The sequence below is a fragment of the Puccinia triticina genome, chromosome 13A (genome assembly GCF_026914185.1).
Source record: "Puccinia triticina chromosome 13A, complete sequence".
Taxonomy (NCBI): Eukaryota; Fungi; Basidiomycota; class Pucciniomycetes; order Pucciniales; family Pucciniaceae; genus Puccinia; species Puccinia triticina.
Window position 1 is genome coordinate 1,103,173 of NC_070570.1, and position 15,477 is coordinate 1,118,649.

At 45.5% G+C, this 15,477-nt stretch overlaps 4 protein-coding genes across 4 annotated transcripts; 2 read left to right on the forward strand and 2 right to left on the reverse strand.

Moving 5' to 3' along the window:
* Window positions 1–4,687: 4,687 nt before the first annotated feature.
* Window positions 4,688–7,300, reverse strand: PtA15_13A109 (uncharacterized protein; the record flags this gene model as incomplete). The annotated part of the gene is made up of 7 exons (XM_053162273.1): window positions 4,688–4,912; window positions 4,990–5,308; window positions 5,402–5,624; window positions 5,699–5,936; window positions 6,085–6,409; window positions 6,493–6,551; window positions 7,214–7,300. 7 exons carry the CDS (start codon window positions 7,298–7,300, stop codon window positions 4,688–4,690), a joined length of 1,476 nt encoding a protein of 491 aa, XP_053026265.1.
* Window positions 7,301–8,380: 1,080 nt separating this feature from the next.
* Window positions 8,381–9,530, forward strand: PtA15_13A110 (uncharacterized protein; the record flags this gene model as incomplete). The annotated part of the gene is made up of 5 exons (XM_053162275.1): window positions 8,381–8,784; window positions 8,879–8,894; window positions 8,977–9,207; window positions 9,284–9,310; window positions 9,441–9,530. 5 exons carry the CDS (start codon window positions 8,381–8,383, stop codon window positions 9,528–9,530), a joined length of 768 nt encoding a protein of 255 aa, XP_053026266.1.
* Window positions 9,531–10,539: 1,009 nt separating this feature from the next.
* PtA15_13A111 (uncharacterized protein) lies at window positions 10,540–11,770 on the reverse strand (the record flags this gene model as incomplete). The annotated part of the gene is made up of 7 exons (XM_053162276.1): window positions 10,540–10,676; window positions 10,772–10,954; window positions 11,023–11,095; window positions 11,158–11,276; window positions 11,337–11,528; window positions 11,621–11,650; window positions 11,740–11,770. The coding sequence occupies 7 exons, from the start codon at window positions 11,768–11,770 to the stop codon at window positions 10,540–10,542; spliced, it is 765 nt and encodes a 254-aa protein (XP_053026267.1).
* Window positions 11,771–12,542: 772 nt separating this feature from the next.
* Window positions 12,543–15,054, forward strand: PtA15_13A112 (uncharacterized protein; the record flags this gene model as incomplete). Its single annotated transcript, XM_053162277.1, has 10 exons — window positions 12,543–12,732; window positions 12,826–13,199; window positions 13,265–13,399; window positions 13,504–13,628; window positions 13,710–13,814; window positions 13,952–14,136; window positions 14,200–14,540; window positions 14,614–14,724; window positions 14,821–14,957; window positions 15,039–15,054. 10 exons carry the CDS (start codon window positions 12,543–12,545, stop codon window positions 15,052–15,054), a joined length of 1,719 nt encoding a protein of 572 aa, XP_053026268.1.
* Window positions 15,055–15,477: the final 423 nt, after the last annotated feature.

Genomic DNA, 15,477 nt, shown 5'->3' on the forward strand with positions numbered 1-15,477 from the left:
CTCTTTAGGAGCTAGATTACGCCTTTCTTCGTACGTTTTGGGTCTCCTGTCTAATTTCTTGGCCACAATAATTATTTCTATTGTGGCTACTAATTCAGACAAGTCAACGTCTGCATCTTTCAACCTGCACATTACATCATGTTCTAAGTGATTAGGGCACTTTTTCAAGATTTTCTTAGTGACAAATTTCTGAGCTGGTTGATTATAGATACAATCAATCCTTTTCTTCTGACTCAGGCACCATTTGTATGGATCATCTTTAGTAGGGTCAAAGAAATCATTCTCATATGCGGCTAGCATTTTATCCTCCCAGACATCTGTACCAAACTGTTCGTGGATCAATTTTTTCCATGCTTCCCAGCTTACTTTTCCGACAGATTTCTTTTTTCTGACGAACCAGTCTAAAGCTACGCCTTCAAACAACCTTGGCAATCTGAAGGTTACTACTTCATCAGTAGCTTCGTAACATTCAAGGAGATGATCTACATAATCCATGAAGTAGATATGATCATATTCCCCTTCTCCGGAAAACTTAGGCCATTCTTTCATTGGCGGCATTAGTTTGCATTTAGTTACTGCATCCAAACTGTTCAGAAAAGAAGTGGTCTGTCTCGGTTGTTCTTGATACGGTTGAGAATTGCTAGCAGCATTTTGCCTGGGCGGAGCAGTGGGTTCCTCTTCTTTGGGAGGTAAAGATCTCTCTTGGTGTTGAAACACTCTACTTCTGGTATTTAAGAGAGGATTGTTGAAGATGACCTCCTCCGTCTGAGAAGTTTCAGGGTCACGAGTCAGGTGCGGGGGAGTTTTTATTCCCGCAACATTTTGTCTAAGAGTTTTTATCTCTTGTTTCAGAGAGCTAATTTGCTCCGCAGTAGAGATATTGATTTTATTCATCATCTCTTTCATGTTATCCTCTTGATGACTTACTAAATCTATCAAGATTTGTAACTGGGCGGATTGGTGGTCTCCACGCTCTCTGTTTTCTTTGATAACCTCAGTTTTCAAAGTGGTTAACAATTGACTTTTAAAGTCCGCCATACCAATATCAATATCAGTAATTTTGTCTTGAAGACTCTGATTACTCTCAGCCTGATTTTCTAGGTTTGTTGTTACATTACTGAGGTTATTCTTAAGTTCTCCAATGTCTTGGCGAAACTCAGGAATTTTAACAAAGTATTCTTGAGACATTTTTATTGCACGACTCACAGCAGATTCAAGGGTGTTAATAATAGAAGTATGACATTCCACAATTTTAGAGTTTGTAAATTTATATTGGTTACTAGAGTTACTATGCAAAGTAGACAAGTTTCCATACAAATTATCAAACATGTGGAAAATGAAATCTCTATCTACATCTGATCGTAGGCTTGTTCCAAGGTGTTCGCTGCCTTCATGACTTGAGCCCATCTGCCGCGGTCTTTGCGGAGATTGTTGGATTGATGGGTGGGAGGATTCTTTTGTTTTTTCGAATTCTTTGCCGGAGGGTTGATTTGCTTCATCACCGTCCAGGGATTCCACCCGTCGACCAAGGATTCTAGCTCTGGTCAAGTTAGATATCTCTGAGCCGCTTTTTGAGTCTCTTGCGCTTCGCGCAGTGCGGCTAGGAGCTCCTCTTTTGGAACCCCGCGCGCTTGGAGGGCTATGCAATTTCTCCAGTTCACCCGGTGAGCGTACACCAGATCCTTGATGAGTTGGATCTGTTCCTCCTCCAGCTCTTCTGGAGTCTTTTTCGGAGCTCGTGCTTTTGAGGTGCTCGGAGCGGGGGTCTTCTTCTTGAACCAAAGAGGGATGGTTACCTCCGCTTCGGTCGGATTCTCCACCAATTGGTCCTCCGAGGACAGGGCTTCCAAGGGCGGACCCTTTGCGGCTGGCTCGTTTTGGAGTAGGGAGAGGACCTTTGAGGTCGGGTCTGGAAGATCTAGTAGACATGTTTTGTAAGTCTATTATAGGTTTTGATAAAGAAGGAAAAACGTTGACTAACCGCCGGTTTCCGGTTCGGAGTCGCTTATGTCAATGTCCGCAAGGTTCTTGGCTGGAGCGGTTTCTACTTCAGCTACCAAGTATACAAAAAATTTTGTTTTAGTAAAAAAAAAAAGGTTTTCTGCAAGTTTTTTCCGCAAAAGAGCGTTACTTACACGTGTCTCTGGGGTGACGGATAGTACCCGCGATGTAGTTTGCCTTAGAAGCCGGCACTAGTTACAAGGGTGCGGCTTATTAGCTCTATAGAGGTTTAGCTACGAGATAAAAGAAAGATAGAGCTTACTGGTTGGTTTCTTTAGTGGGGCGTCTATCTTGGGTTTTGGTGCGGTAGAGGTCAACAAGTTCCTCTCGGACTGTGTCTTTCGAACCACTGTAGATAGAAAGGAAACAATCGTTATTTGAGCTTGTCAACAATATGTTAGAAAGAGTAACACACTCTCTCTTTCTCGGCAAGCCTGCGCTTTCCGGGCGTAGTGTTTGCGTAAGAAAAGTTGAAATCGGATTTGGGCTTCTAGGCTCGCTTTCTGTTCGCGCTTGATTCGATCGGTGGCGATTTTGAGTTGCTCTTTGTAAGAAAGCAGCTCCCACGCGGTAGGGACGTAGTTTCGGGCTCGTTCTTCTTTTTTATCCTTAAGGTAACAAAGGTAATATTCAATCAGCTCGGTGTTTTTCTGTAGCTCCACTGAAAAAAACAAAACAAGAAAAAGAAAACGTCAGAAAAGTTCGAGGTTTTTCTGAGGTCAAGTTTTTTATGCAGAGGGATTGTGGCTTCTGAAGATACGCGCAAAAAGGCGGTTTTGGTGGCGCTATGGAGAGCGCGGGGTTAGTTTGCGCCAGGTAGCGCAGGAGGTACGCTGCAGAGAGCAGGTAAAGAGCGCGTAAGTGCGCAGGATGGGTTGCGCTAGGTAGCGGCTTTTTAGTTCGAGCTAGGTAGCGTGGGTGGTGCGCTGTGAGGAGCGGGCAATGCGCTATAGAAAGCGGGTAGGAAGCTGAGTTAAACTTAATATGTTAAGTTTAACAGAGATAAGTATCTTGCCGTGCTCGGAGCGCAGGGATTCAACCTGATGGTTACGTTAGCTTTAAATAAGCTTAAGGTAGGGTTTGGTTCGGTTTATTTCGTTGGATAAACGAAAAAAACTATGTAGATTATGGGGTTATGGGTTTAAAAATGGGTTATTTCCTGGCCAGACCCCCAATTGTCAGGCTCGGTGATGCCAAGAGCACGAGTGCTCTTCTAGCTACGCCGGCGACAGAGCACGGTACAGTAGCGCGCGCAGCAAAAGCGCGGTAAAAAGTGCGAAATAGCTTAGAAAGCTATTTCTAATGAACCAAAAAATAGGTTTAACGGAGGGGCCAGGGGCGCCTGGGTGTTTTAGTGCCCTCCGCAGTTCTTACAGGGCCTGCGCACGAAATGCGCAGGGGTTTTTGTGACCTGTGGCGTCTGGGGCCCTTGAAAAGGGGGTGATTGCGCGATAGTTCACTCCCAGGATAATGATAGGGATATAGATCCCGGTAGAAAGACAAAAAAACGCAAACTTACTTTTTAAGGTATGTTTGCGGGAAAAAAGACTGTCGATTCCTTAAGAAACCGTAATCGGAGCTGGGTCAGAAGGCGCGCTGGTCGGATAGGACAAGGGCGGGTCTGGCGAAGCGGCGAGTCGGTTATGAAGGTATCTGAGGGGCCTTCCTTCGCCCGAAGGCCCTCGATTATATATTCGAGCTACAACCGGTAGGGTTGTAGCTCTTATTGCAAATACTTCCTCGGTTTCTCGGCCGGAGGAAGTAGTGCTTCTTTCAAGGGTGACGGGAGTGAAGGGGGATTCTACTAGTCCCTTCGCTCCCGTTCACTTTATTTGTTATTTGATCCTTTTGCTATTCCTCGGCTCAAGGAATAGCGTGGTTCGTGTTCCATCATCGGCCGGGGGAGGAGGAGTAGTATAATTCTGTTTCTCTCCTCCCCGACCGAAATGCTTCTATTTCTTGTAGAGACTACTCTCTGTTTAGTAGTCTCTTGAGAGTGTCTGACGACCCGTTCTCTTGGCTTGAGAACGGGTTTGAACTAATATTTTTTCTCCTGCCGATTCTTCGGGCGGAGCTTTATTTTCCTTACTCGTCTAAGGAATCTTTTTTATTATTATGTGCGCTACGCTCCGCGCCGCAGCTAGGTCTTTTTACAAGAAAGAAGTCTACACGGCGGACGCAAAACTCCAAAGTATCTCCGAAAGTATTTCGGAGAGCCTCCAAAGTACCCGCCAGCAGCAGCGGACGGTCGGCACTTGGTCAAAATATCTGACGAAGTTCCTCCAAAGTAAGATTTCAATGGAACTTCGAATGTCCTTTGGAGATCCTTTGGAGGAAAACCTTCCTCCAAAGACTCTCCAAAGGACATTCGATGATCCTTTGGCAGGCCTTCGGAAAAACTTCGAAGCCCCTTCAAATGGCGACTTCGAAGAGGCTTCAAAAGCATTTGAACTGGCCTTCGAAGGCACTCGGAAGATTCTTCGAAGGCCATTCGAAGTGTGCGTCCTGTTGGGCTCCCCAGATCGGCCCCCCCAATCGGGCTAGTGCACAGAAGAGCACGATGAATTTACACAATCAAGCAGATAAGAGAAAGAAAGAGAGTACAACGGGCCGAAGCCGATAATTTACATGCTCAAGGCTCAAGTCGGCAGGCTTGGGGGCTTGGGATGGAGACAAGGAGGCATGATCACAAGAATCCGATGAGCGTTTTAACCTCATCCAACGGGCGAATGAGGATGGTAGATTTGAACTCGAAAAGGTTCCTATCGTCGAGCACGTTATCGTAGATGATCTGGTTCCGGGCCACCAAATCGTTCAACGATCTCTGCAGGATCACTTCTTTCAGGTTCTGGGATCCCTCCGTCTTTTCTTCTTCCTTAGTTCCTTTCTTGTTCAAACCTCCTCCGGTCGACTTGCTAATGCTACTTGTATTCAGCAGACTTAGTAGTTTGTTCGACGATAAGCCTAGTAACTGAGGGATTAACTCACAAGCATAAATTCCAAGCAGTTCAGCCAGAAGATCGATCGGTCCCACTCCAAGGCTCTCAATTGAGCCATCCTGTCGATGACCTCCATCATTGGATCGATGACTAAATCTAAGACGCGCTCGAATGAATGCTCGGAGGAGGATGAGCTCTCGTCCGCCGAGCCTTCATAGATCAACATGATTACGCCCAGGTTTGACATGGCTTCGTGCAGGGGCGTTGGGACGGACAGGTCCACGGGCGGTGGCTCTAAACGTCTTAGATAATCACTCGAAAGCGATTTCAGGAGCTGGTAAAATACTTCATAGGATTGATCCATAAGCCTAGATATTTCATTAAATGAATGTCAGCTCGTGCAAGACTGCTGCTCAAGCGCACTCAAGAGACGCAGTGAAGCTGCCCAAGGAATACTCAACTCGCTCAAGGTATTCGTTAGCTTGGCATCCGGCCCAATCGTACTGGCCATCGTGAGCTGGTAGAATTCCAAAAGGTTGGCTAACTGACAGGCAGTGAGACTACCTTCTTGACTGTTAACGGTTTGTTGAACGCGCATCTTCAAGGGACGGATACATCCTTTGAGATGTTTGCCGAGCAACTTTCTTGCCATCTCCCAGTCGTCCGTATTCTTTGACTCGGTGACTGTGAGCTCACTGCTAGTCGCCTGTCCGGGTTTTCCTCGGTCTTGACAGCCGATGGGTTGGTTGGGAAGATACGCGACTCCCCAACCCGTCTGCCATCCGCCTTGAGATCGAATAGGCTCTCCAAAAACTCGTGCTCACTGGCCATCACTTGATGGATCCATGCAAGCATATCTCCAACGTATTGGATCGGATCGTGGGCTATCAGCTCGATCGGCCGGGGCAGTCCTGAAGGTCCCCTCGTGTCAACGCTTCCAGAAATAAGCCAGATAAGGAACTTGATCGGGCTGCAGTTAAAGTGGCAATCACCTCCCTAAAACGTGCATTTTTAAAGATTGCAATAGAAGTTTTAAATCAAAGCACAACATAGTTTCTTTTTACCCTTATAGTAGAATAGCTCACTCGAGTGACTCTGGACGGCATTTCAAGCGACTAATGGCTTGCTTCATCAAGGGGCTCACTTTGGGCTGGATTTCATCGGGCTTGATCAACCCAGAACGAGCTTCGAAAAGGGCCCATCTGAGGATTTTGTCATAGCCCTTATCGAGGTACTTGCTAGTAGCTTGCATGATATCCAAGCCGGCGGTCTTGGACTTGGAAGACTGAGAGTCGCCTATCAAAAGGATTGCACAGTCTGATCGGATTTGTTCGCAATGGTCCATCGCCTCGAATACGCTGCAGTTCACTGTCACTTCCCGACTCGTTAGCGCCTGGATCTCGTTCTCTTTGAGAGTAAATTTCTCTAGAAACGCCTTCACGATTAGTTGTTTTGCGGTGACTGCCTCACTTTTTTTTTTTTTTTTGCATTGACATAAATGAATCAGTTATTGTACCAGTAAATCAAAGAGATCATACTTGTAGCAGCTCACTCTTCTTTCCGCAACCCATTGGCATGTTTGAGTAAATATTTAGTAGCCGAATTAGCAGTCTTTAAATTTTCTTCGAGGAGCTGGTGGGGGATGTCGAGGAGACTGTCCAGGTGAGCGATGCCCTTCGCCATGCATGTTGGCACCACTCGCCTCCATCAAACGGGTTGACATTTGAAGGTCCTCCGAAAAATAATCGGAGGGGAGGGCTCCGCCTCCGAAGATCCATCGAAGTCAGCGGCATTCGAAGGTCCTCCGGAGGTCCTCCGAAGAATATTGGGAGGGGAGGGTCCTTCCTCCCAATGGACTTCGGAGTAGAGTGAGATGTCAGAAAATAAGGTTTTATCCGGTCCAACCCGGTGGTCGGACAGATATTTCTGTCACCTTTGAATGTCATTCGAAGTTTTTGCCCCACCTTCGGAAAATCTTCGGATTTTCTTCAAAGATCATCCGAAGGACCGCGACTTCGGAGGTCCTCCAAGTGAAAACCCTCACTTCGAAGGTTTTTCGGCGAAAAACCTTAAAAGTGCGTCCGCCGTGTATTTCGTACGCGGCGCTCTGCGCCGCTATTATTACATACAATTTTTGTAATGCTACAATAGTTAGCCGGGCTCTAACTTATTATAGTAGCCCGGCTGACAGCTCACATGACACTTTTTTCTTTCAAAAACGTTTAGGAAGTGAGATCGTTACACGCTCCCGAGGGACGATACCACAGCCAAACCTTAGGAGACACGGGTCTGGTCACATCCTCAGCGCTGTTTTGTCGCCGTTGGTTGTTGAGGCGCTTGAACGCACCAGCCGGCAGCATCGGGAGTGCTTCACTGTCCTCCAGGTAACAACCTGAGGCGAGCCCAAGTCGCTTTGGGGATCTATGTAAATATATGGCTGTATGACCTTTGCAGCCACGTTTTTGGCGGTCTGGGCCGGTGGCTTATCATTGTCGGCCTGTACGATCATGAGGGCACAAGGGTAACCAGACTTTCTTTTGGGGCCCCTGGCACATCACGATTTTCCAGGACAGCAATCTCCGTGTACAGGATCAGGCAGTATGTACCCCTCACAGCGAAAGAACAAAGAGCAGGGTGAAGCAACAGTACAGTTCTTAAACTGAGCCCTTCAGCGCCAAGCTTGAGCAACCCGCGTCAGTTCCTCAGGAGCGCTTTGAATGGTCAAAAGGTACATAAAGCTGACTTGAAGCGTTGCAATCCTCTAGCACCAGACAACCCTCAAGACTGTTCATTTGCAAATACCATGGTTTTCTTACTTCCAAGTTTCGACCGGACCCTCTCTCGGCTTCCATTTGTTCGAGGTTTCTTACCACAACAACAGCCGGCGCCCAAGTATGAGAGAATATCTCCCGAGTCTCCGGTAGAACGTAAGCAGTTGAACTCTCAGACCTTGCTGTTATCTACTGTATCATTTGCTAATAATTTGATACTTCGTGCCCCCATGTGGCCTCTTTGCTTGTGTAATCATAGCTTTTCTTGAAAGTGGCATTCGTCTTACCGATGGAAAGCAGTCTATTGAGCGACGTCCGACTTATTTCGCAAGATTGCGTTTACAAGCTTTCTACTTAGTCATACTAGTTACCGCAATAGTACTATATGTGCTTGCAACGGCCCCGCAGACTCGTCCAAATGAAACTGGTCCTCAGCCAATTAAAATCTGCTTCAAGGGTGGATCAGTTCGCGAGGTTCAGTGCGATACCCCACTTGAAATAGTGACTAATGAGGCCGAAGCCCAAGTTGTAATTTGGTCCAGTCCCGCTGTGAATCTTACGAAATATGACGGCGAAAAATTACGACGGGAGAAACCTGGCCAGCTGCATGGATTTTGGTCGCTAGAGAATGCAGAATACTATCCAAGGGTAGAGGAAGCGAGACAAAAGATGGCAGCTGGAGACCCGGCAGCGTTTGATTTCGAGGCAACCTACAAGACCACCTCAGATTTTCCGATTCCATACGCTTACGGGTTCATCGATCCGAGAAGAGCAGCCCTGCCCTTTGAGTCGCGTCGGCAAGACAAAATCGCGGCGGCATTTGTTTCCAATTGTTCCCCGAAAAACAATCGCACAACCATTCTTGAAAAGTTGATTGACTTACTACCAGGTCAAATCGATTCTTTTGGCTATTGTCTCAATAACGCCGAATCTGATCAAGTCGTTCAGAAATTCAACCTTAATCCCTCGATTCCTGGTCAACCACACCACAATCTATCACGCTGGGAAGAAAAAATGAGCATTATCGGCCGATACAAGTTCACCATCGCTTTTGAAAATGCAAACGAAGAAGAGTGAGATTGGCGGGTTTTTCTGACACATACAGTGTAAATATTGAAATTGAACTTCTCCTTTTTTTCTTCTGTAATTTTTTAACAATCCTTCAAGCTACGTGACCGAGAAAGTAAGTTCATCTCTCTATCAGGAAATGGATCGAAAGAAAGGTTAATATTTTCTTGTCTCTCTGCTGGTTGAAGTATTACCAGGCTCTTTCGGCGGGTTCAATTCCAATCCATTTGGGCCTTACTGCGGAGCAATTTGAAAAATTCAAACCTTCCCCAAATTCTGCTTTGAACGTAGCCGACTTCAAGACCGTCGAAGAACTGGCAGATAAAATGAGACAAATAGCTAATGATCGAGTTTCATTTGATTCCGCGCTCGCGTGGAAAAATCAGTCATTCCCTGAAAGATTTGACGAGATGCTTGGCTGGGGCAAGGTATTAATCTTCTTGCTAATCAACGCACGCACTCAAACATTCTAACATTTTTTACCTCCGGTTTTATGTTACATAGGTACATGAAGCTTGCAGGATTGCCAAAGTAAGTCGATTTTTAAGAATTCCATGATCGTTTTCTTCATCTCATGGCTTGCGGTTAGCATCCAGGGAAAGGTCACTTCAAATTACTAATGCTACAATTACTTTTCGCACTATTTTGATGGTCTCTCCAGTTCATTAGAAAAGAGTGGCGAAACCCGCATGCTCCCAACCAGGAAAGGTACCAATCATTATATCAAAGGTTGAATCAAAGCACATCATGAAGTCCCTCCAATCTCCAGCCCCAATCAGTGTTGGTTTCCCTCCACTTTCAACGAAATTTAAGTAACCAACGGTCAAGGACTACTCAGAACTTCGCAGCCCATCTGTACAATCATTTCTCGGGTTAAAATGTAGATATAATTTGTTTTAAAATGCTGTATTTTTGATATTTGTACAAAACAATACTACCTCTTTATTCCTTTGGCTTTTCCAAATTCATATTGACATAAGAATTTCAAGCTTTCATACATCTTTCGTTGAGAAAGGGCAATAGATGATGAAGCAAATACAACAAGTAAACTAAGAACAACTTTATGGGCCCCACCCACCCATGAGACCGTATCGAGGTGCTCTGATGCAAAGAGTCTCCCATTCGGAGTTCGTGCTTTGGGCCAGCGCAGTATTCTTCATGCACAAATCCCCTTTAAGGTTTAATAGTAGTAAAACTTACATGTAAATTCACAAGATAGTGCCACACTGAATGCTTAGTTTTACTCTTAGATTTTATTTCCCGGAGGTTGGCCCTTCACAAAACGGTAAAATCACAAGCATTTTTTATCTAAATGCCTCATAAGTAAAAACTGAACTAAACTGAGTATACTCAGTCAAAGAAAAAACAATTCCCCAAAACACCTGCAAATTGGACCTGCAAGCCCCAATATTCACATTTGAAACCCCCTAATCTATTATTTGTTCTCCCTCCTTTTCTCTAGAATGACATGATATTTGCGCGTCAAATCAGGAATAAAATCAAACCACCCAGAAATAGATGTCAAAGCTTATATTGCAAAATCCGGAAGAAAATCAGATTTGAAAAAAATAAAAGAAAAGAAGAAATCAAAAAGTTGCTACCAGAATCATCCCAATGATTGGGAAAGGTTCAAGGAAATATGCTTTTTTGAAGTATGTGTAGAGAAATAGATGCGATGGGAATCTGAATTTTTAGTGGGGTAATCACTTCACAAAAAGGTTGCGCAGTGGAGCAGGGGGTGACGATATGCTACGATAGCATCAATGCGAAAGCATCAACCGACGTGCCTGTCGGGCATGTTCTATCTGGTGGCGTTTTAATCGTCGGGCTTCGTCCACTTCGGCTTTCAGCAGCTGCCTTGTGTGACTTCGACCTATGGGACCACAACTCAAGCTACCTGGTTGAAATTCAATCACAAATCGAAAAGGAGATGCAGCGTTTAGATCGAAGTGAATCCGATGTCATCATAACTTGACCTCCCGCCATACCTACCTCCATAGGCACTGCTTGGGAATCCCAGCCCATAACCACCAATGCTACTCCCATACATCGGGCTATAGCGAGAACTCAAAGATGAGCTTAGTGGTAAACGGGAGGAATGCCAAGGTGAAAGACGACTTGGATAGCTACTAGCAATCGGCATGTTATAGCCCCCACCTCCGTAGCGGCAAGCCCCTGTGGACGTTTTTAAGTACCAGAGCCAGTAAGCTAAAAGTAATTTTACACTAGTGATTTAAGCTTACAATGTGAATCACCCCCAAGTCCAAGTCTCATACGCTCCTCATCAGCCATTAGGGAGTATCTTAAAGCTCGTTCCTAGTAAAACGTAAGTTAGCCGAACGGGATACGAAGGCAAAGGCGCAGGTCCAAGTTCTAACCTCCTCACAAAGTTCCTCGAATTGGATTCTAGCATGCCACCTGGCTAATCGCTCTGCTTCAGTAATCCCTTGCATCATTCGCAAGTTTTCTTCATACATTGCGAGTGAGTTATAGGATCCTGGATGAAATACAAAATTTGAGCCCTTTTTCATCTGCCTAGATAGCATAATTGACTTACCATAGTAATCAACGGGAGAGGGGTAATAATTGCGGTGTAAGGCATGGTTGTATGGGGAGCCATACATACCATCATAAGGATAAGAGTAACCTCCAAAAGCATCTGGGTAGCCTCGACCATAATCGCTTGCTACCCATTCACTACGACCCGTGTGTGGGCGCCAAACACCACCGAGATCATAGCCTCCTGCCGCTAAGTTGATTCAAATCACAATGTTAGATGTTTCCAATTATTCACAGTCCTCATTCCAAATGATAGGGCAATACTAAGGAAGCAGCGCTTACATGGGTAGCCGTACATCGAACTCCCACCAACTGGATCAGAGGAGACAAAAAATCTAATCAGATTCTGTTCGTAAGGTTTTGGACTTGTTCAAAGATAATTTGATTGGTTCAGGACGTACAAGATGAGCCATAACTCGAGTAAAGTGGCATTCTTGAGGGATGGGTGCTAGTCCTGGAACGGGTTTTTTTTTTCTGAACCTATCTTCTGGCTGTGTATTCCGCCGGCTCTGGGGGTCAATGCAAAGAGTTGAAGATTTTCGAAATATAATGTGTGCAAACTATTATTCACAGACAATGTGTCAGAAGAAAATTTTCAGTAAGGCTACTAGAGCTTTCTGGAAATAAGAACTCTCGAAAGATACGAGCTACCTGGCTCGATGAAAGATAGAAGTGACAAATCCGAATTCAATCGAAAAGAAAATGGATGATTAAAAAAAGGAAAGAAAAAAAAACTCGAAGGGGTGTGAGGAGGGAGTAGTCAAGTTTCAAGATTGGTTTCTAGGCGTGGTTGAGAGGATAGCAGGGAGTCACGGGAGCCGAGGAATACCATCTAATTATATATAGCCAAGCTAGTCAGCGCTGGACTGCGTTCGAAGTTGATACTTTGAAGAAGGCAAGATGTATCTCGGACTCGGTCTCTATCGCCGGACGGCCTCAAACTCATCGGTGGTACACTATGACAAAGCAACTCTCAATCAAGTTTGATCCACACTTGGTGAAACATAACCGCAAACATAAGCGTGTAATTGGGTCTTCGGGTCGACCCGAGAGGGAAATGACCTGCCCGAGCCCGACTACAAGGCCGGGTCTTGCCGGGTCGGGTCGAAAATTGGCCCGAGCCACTTGCATCCGGACGTATGATGTAGCATTGACCCTTCGCAAATCCCAGTCCGTTGTTGTAACACCGAGCAAGTACATCAAGATGCCCCCCACGGATCTCACGCGAGTCGTTATTCATCGAATCTTCAGCAAGGAACACTCGTTAATCCTCAGAGGCGATGGACTGCGATGGATTCAAGATTTCCTGTCTCACTACCGCGTCGCGCCTGCCGATCTCGAAGATACACTCAACGTTTTGGCGAATGAGTGCGAAGGTTACGTTTCAGCCCGGGGTTGGTGTTTCGTTCGCTCATCTAAGATACACCTTTTGATTTTTTGAGTGGGGCTGATTCTAGCTCGCTGTGAGCATATCTTTTGTGATGCAGACATCTCAACGGTTATCGATCAGAATGTACTTCAGAAGGTTTACGAAAAAATTTCGATGACTGCAGCACAGCCACAAGAAGCCGCTGAAGATCCTGATCAACCTGCAAGCAGCCACCTTTTCGAGCTGCAAACATTGAAAGTCATCGACGCATTTGCCATTCCTCGACTGAGATGGTCTGAGGAGCGTAAGGTATTCGAGGAGCCGACGGGAGAAGGCTCAAAACCTTCCTTGCTCGGCCAACCTAATAGTAAAATCTCCTACCTCAGAGACCGCTATCACACTATCCGACAGGTGATTTTTCGAAATGAGCATTTCTCCCCTCCAGCTGTCGCCGGTGCTTTGGGAGAAGCAGAACGCGAGGAATACATGAAGGTTAGCTGAAACGTGCCTTGGACTTGCTCATCCGTTGACGCTCGTCGCGTGTTTTGATTGCCCAGTTGACCAGCAGCAACAACCTACTTGGGCGCGCAGGGCAAAGATTTTTACTGTTCGGAAGGATAAGTCGCATGAAGGATCAATCTTACTGTCTTGAGGACTTGGAAGGGTGGGTAAAACTGGACTTGTCTATTGCTGTGAGTTTTTTTTTCTTTTTTTTTTTTTGCTTCTGCACTAGGCCACTCTTCCCTCACAACAACGACATCAACTTACACACTCAAAGCTTCTCTCTCACTGTTAGTCGGCTACTGAAGGGCTGTTCACCGAAGGCTGTTTGGTATTGGCCGAAGGAGAGTATCAATCGAATGAAACATTCAAGGTTTTGGAGATTGGTCATCCTCCATCGGAACAACGAGCAGCTACAAGGTATTTTGCAATCTTTCCTTTTGATTTCAATGCGGACCCTTTTGCTTGATTCATATGTATTTTTTCTGCATGAATTGACAGAAAACTCTTTGCAAACGTCGATTTTTCTGGTGCCGGACCACTTTCCCTGGCCGAAGAAACGCGTTTGAAAAAACGTGAGCAGAACAGCGATTCCCAATTTATAGTGTGAGAACTCATTTGAATTTCCTTTCTGGCCTTTTTGTGAGGGCTCGTTTTCGGTAGCCCTAACAATCTGTGCTTTGTAACAAGAGAGAGAGAAAGTTTGAAGAGTCGGAACTGAAGCTATAACTGTGCACAACCAGAATGTCCGATGTCCACCTCGATAACCCAAACGTGCTGGCTAACTTGGAACAAATATTACAAGGATACCAAGATGTCTTAATCGAGTCGAATGATGCCGTTCGTCCACCTGCCTTGTGGATTCTCTGCGGCAATTTTTCTCAAAAACCGTTCATATTCGATGGGCCTACTATTGGCTTTTACCAAAGTAAGTCGCTTTTTTCTTTCATCAAGCTCATTACTAAGCTTGATGTCATTGATTTGTCTTCAGGTTTATTCACGAAGTTAGCAGCCAGCTTCTCCAAGTTCCCACTCGTCACTCAACATATAAACATCATCTTTGTTCCCGGCCCAAATGACCCCTGGGACTCAACGATGCTCCCTCGCCAGGCTCTCCCGGCAACAATTGTCAAACCTTTATTACACTCTACTAGCCATATTCCACCAAATCATTTGCATTTTGCTTCCAACCCTTGCCGAATCAGATGGATGTCTCAAGAAATCGTCATCTTTCGAGAGAACCTAGCTAGTAAAATGTGTCGGAATGTCATTGAAGCACTTAAAGATCCAACGGTAGCGGCCGATGAGGAAGATATAGACATAACCAAATTCGTCAGTAAAACAGCCCTTCTATCCAAGTAGATCCAGTTCTAACGGCTGGTTTTTTTCGCGTTTGGGTCATCAGCTGGTTCAAACCATTCTAGATCAAGCTCATCTGTCGCCCTTTCCTATTAATGCCAGTCCGGTAATCTGGGAGCATGACCAAGCATTAAGGCTATACCCTATGCCTACAGCGGTGAGAGGTGTTCTTCAACCTGACGAGCCATCGTAAAATCTGACGGAGAAATTCTTTGGGGGAAATTCTGACGGTTTATATTTCCTCTTCGCGCAGTTGGTGTTGGCGGACAGCTACCCGGCCTACACTCTCACATATGAAGGCTGTCATGTATTTAATCCAGGAAGTTTCGGTATAGGGTCTCGACCTGTATGGGCCAACTATCACGTCGCAACCGGGACCAGCGAACAGAGGTTAGCCCTGTCCAACAAACTCCTGCTAATATGTCTTAGACGTCGGGGAACTGTACTGATACGATGCATGCGACTCTTTAGTGAACTATCATTATGAAGAATTCGAGTGATTCCTTATCATTGGCTGAGTTTGGATTTCAAAAAAGTTGTAGATTAATGGTTCGTCTCTAGTGGAACATTTTTGCCAAAATCTTCGTGTTCCCACCGTTGCTGTGAAGTAAATATTAAACATTTGATTGTTGTCAAGTGACCACCTAATTAGTCTTCATGTTCATAGGAACTCGGATAGCATTCATTAGGATCCAATAGTTGTAACTTTCCCAGACATGTATGAACACTTTGCATAGAGCTTTCTAGTAGAATTATTTGCTCACACCACATCATTCACAACAATTTCACACTGGTTGAAGGGCCAGAAATCAATTTTGGCGCAGGAAACTGAATGTCAGCCCCCTCCTAGTTCAGACAGCGCAGGGAGCCAACAGGGAGCTGCGAATGCACTCTCGGCCGGCATGAAGCG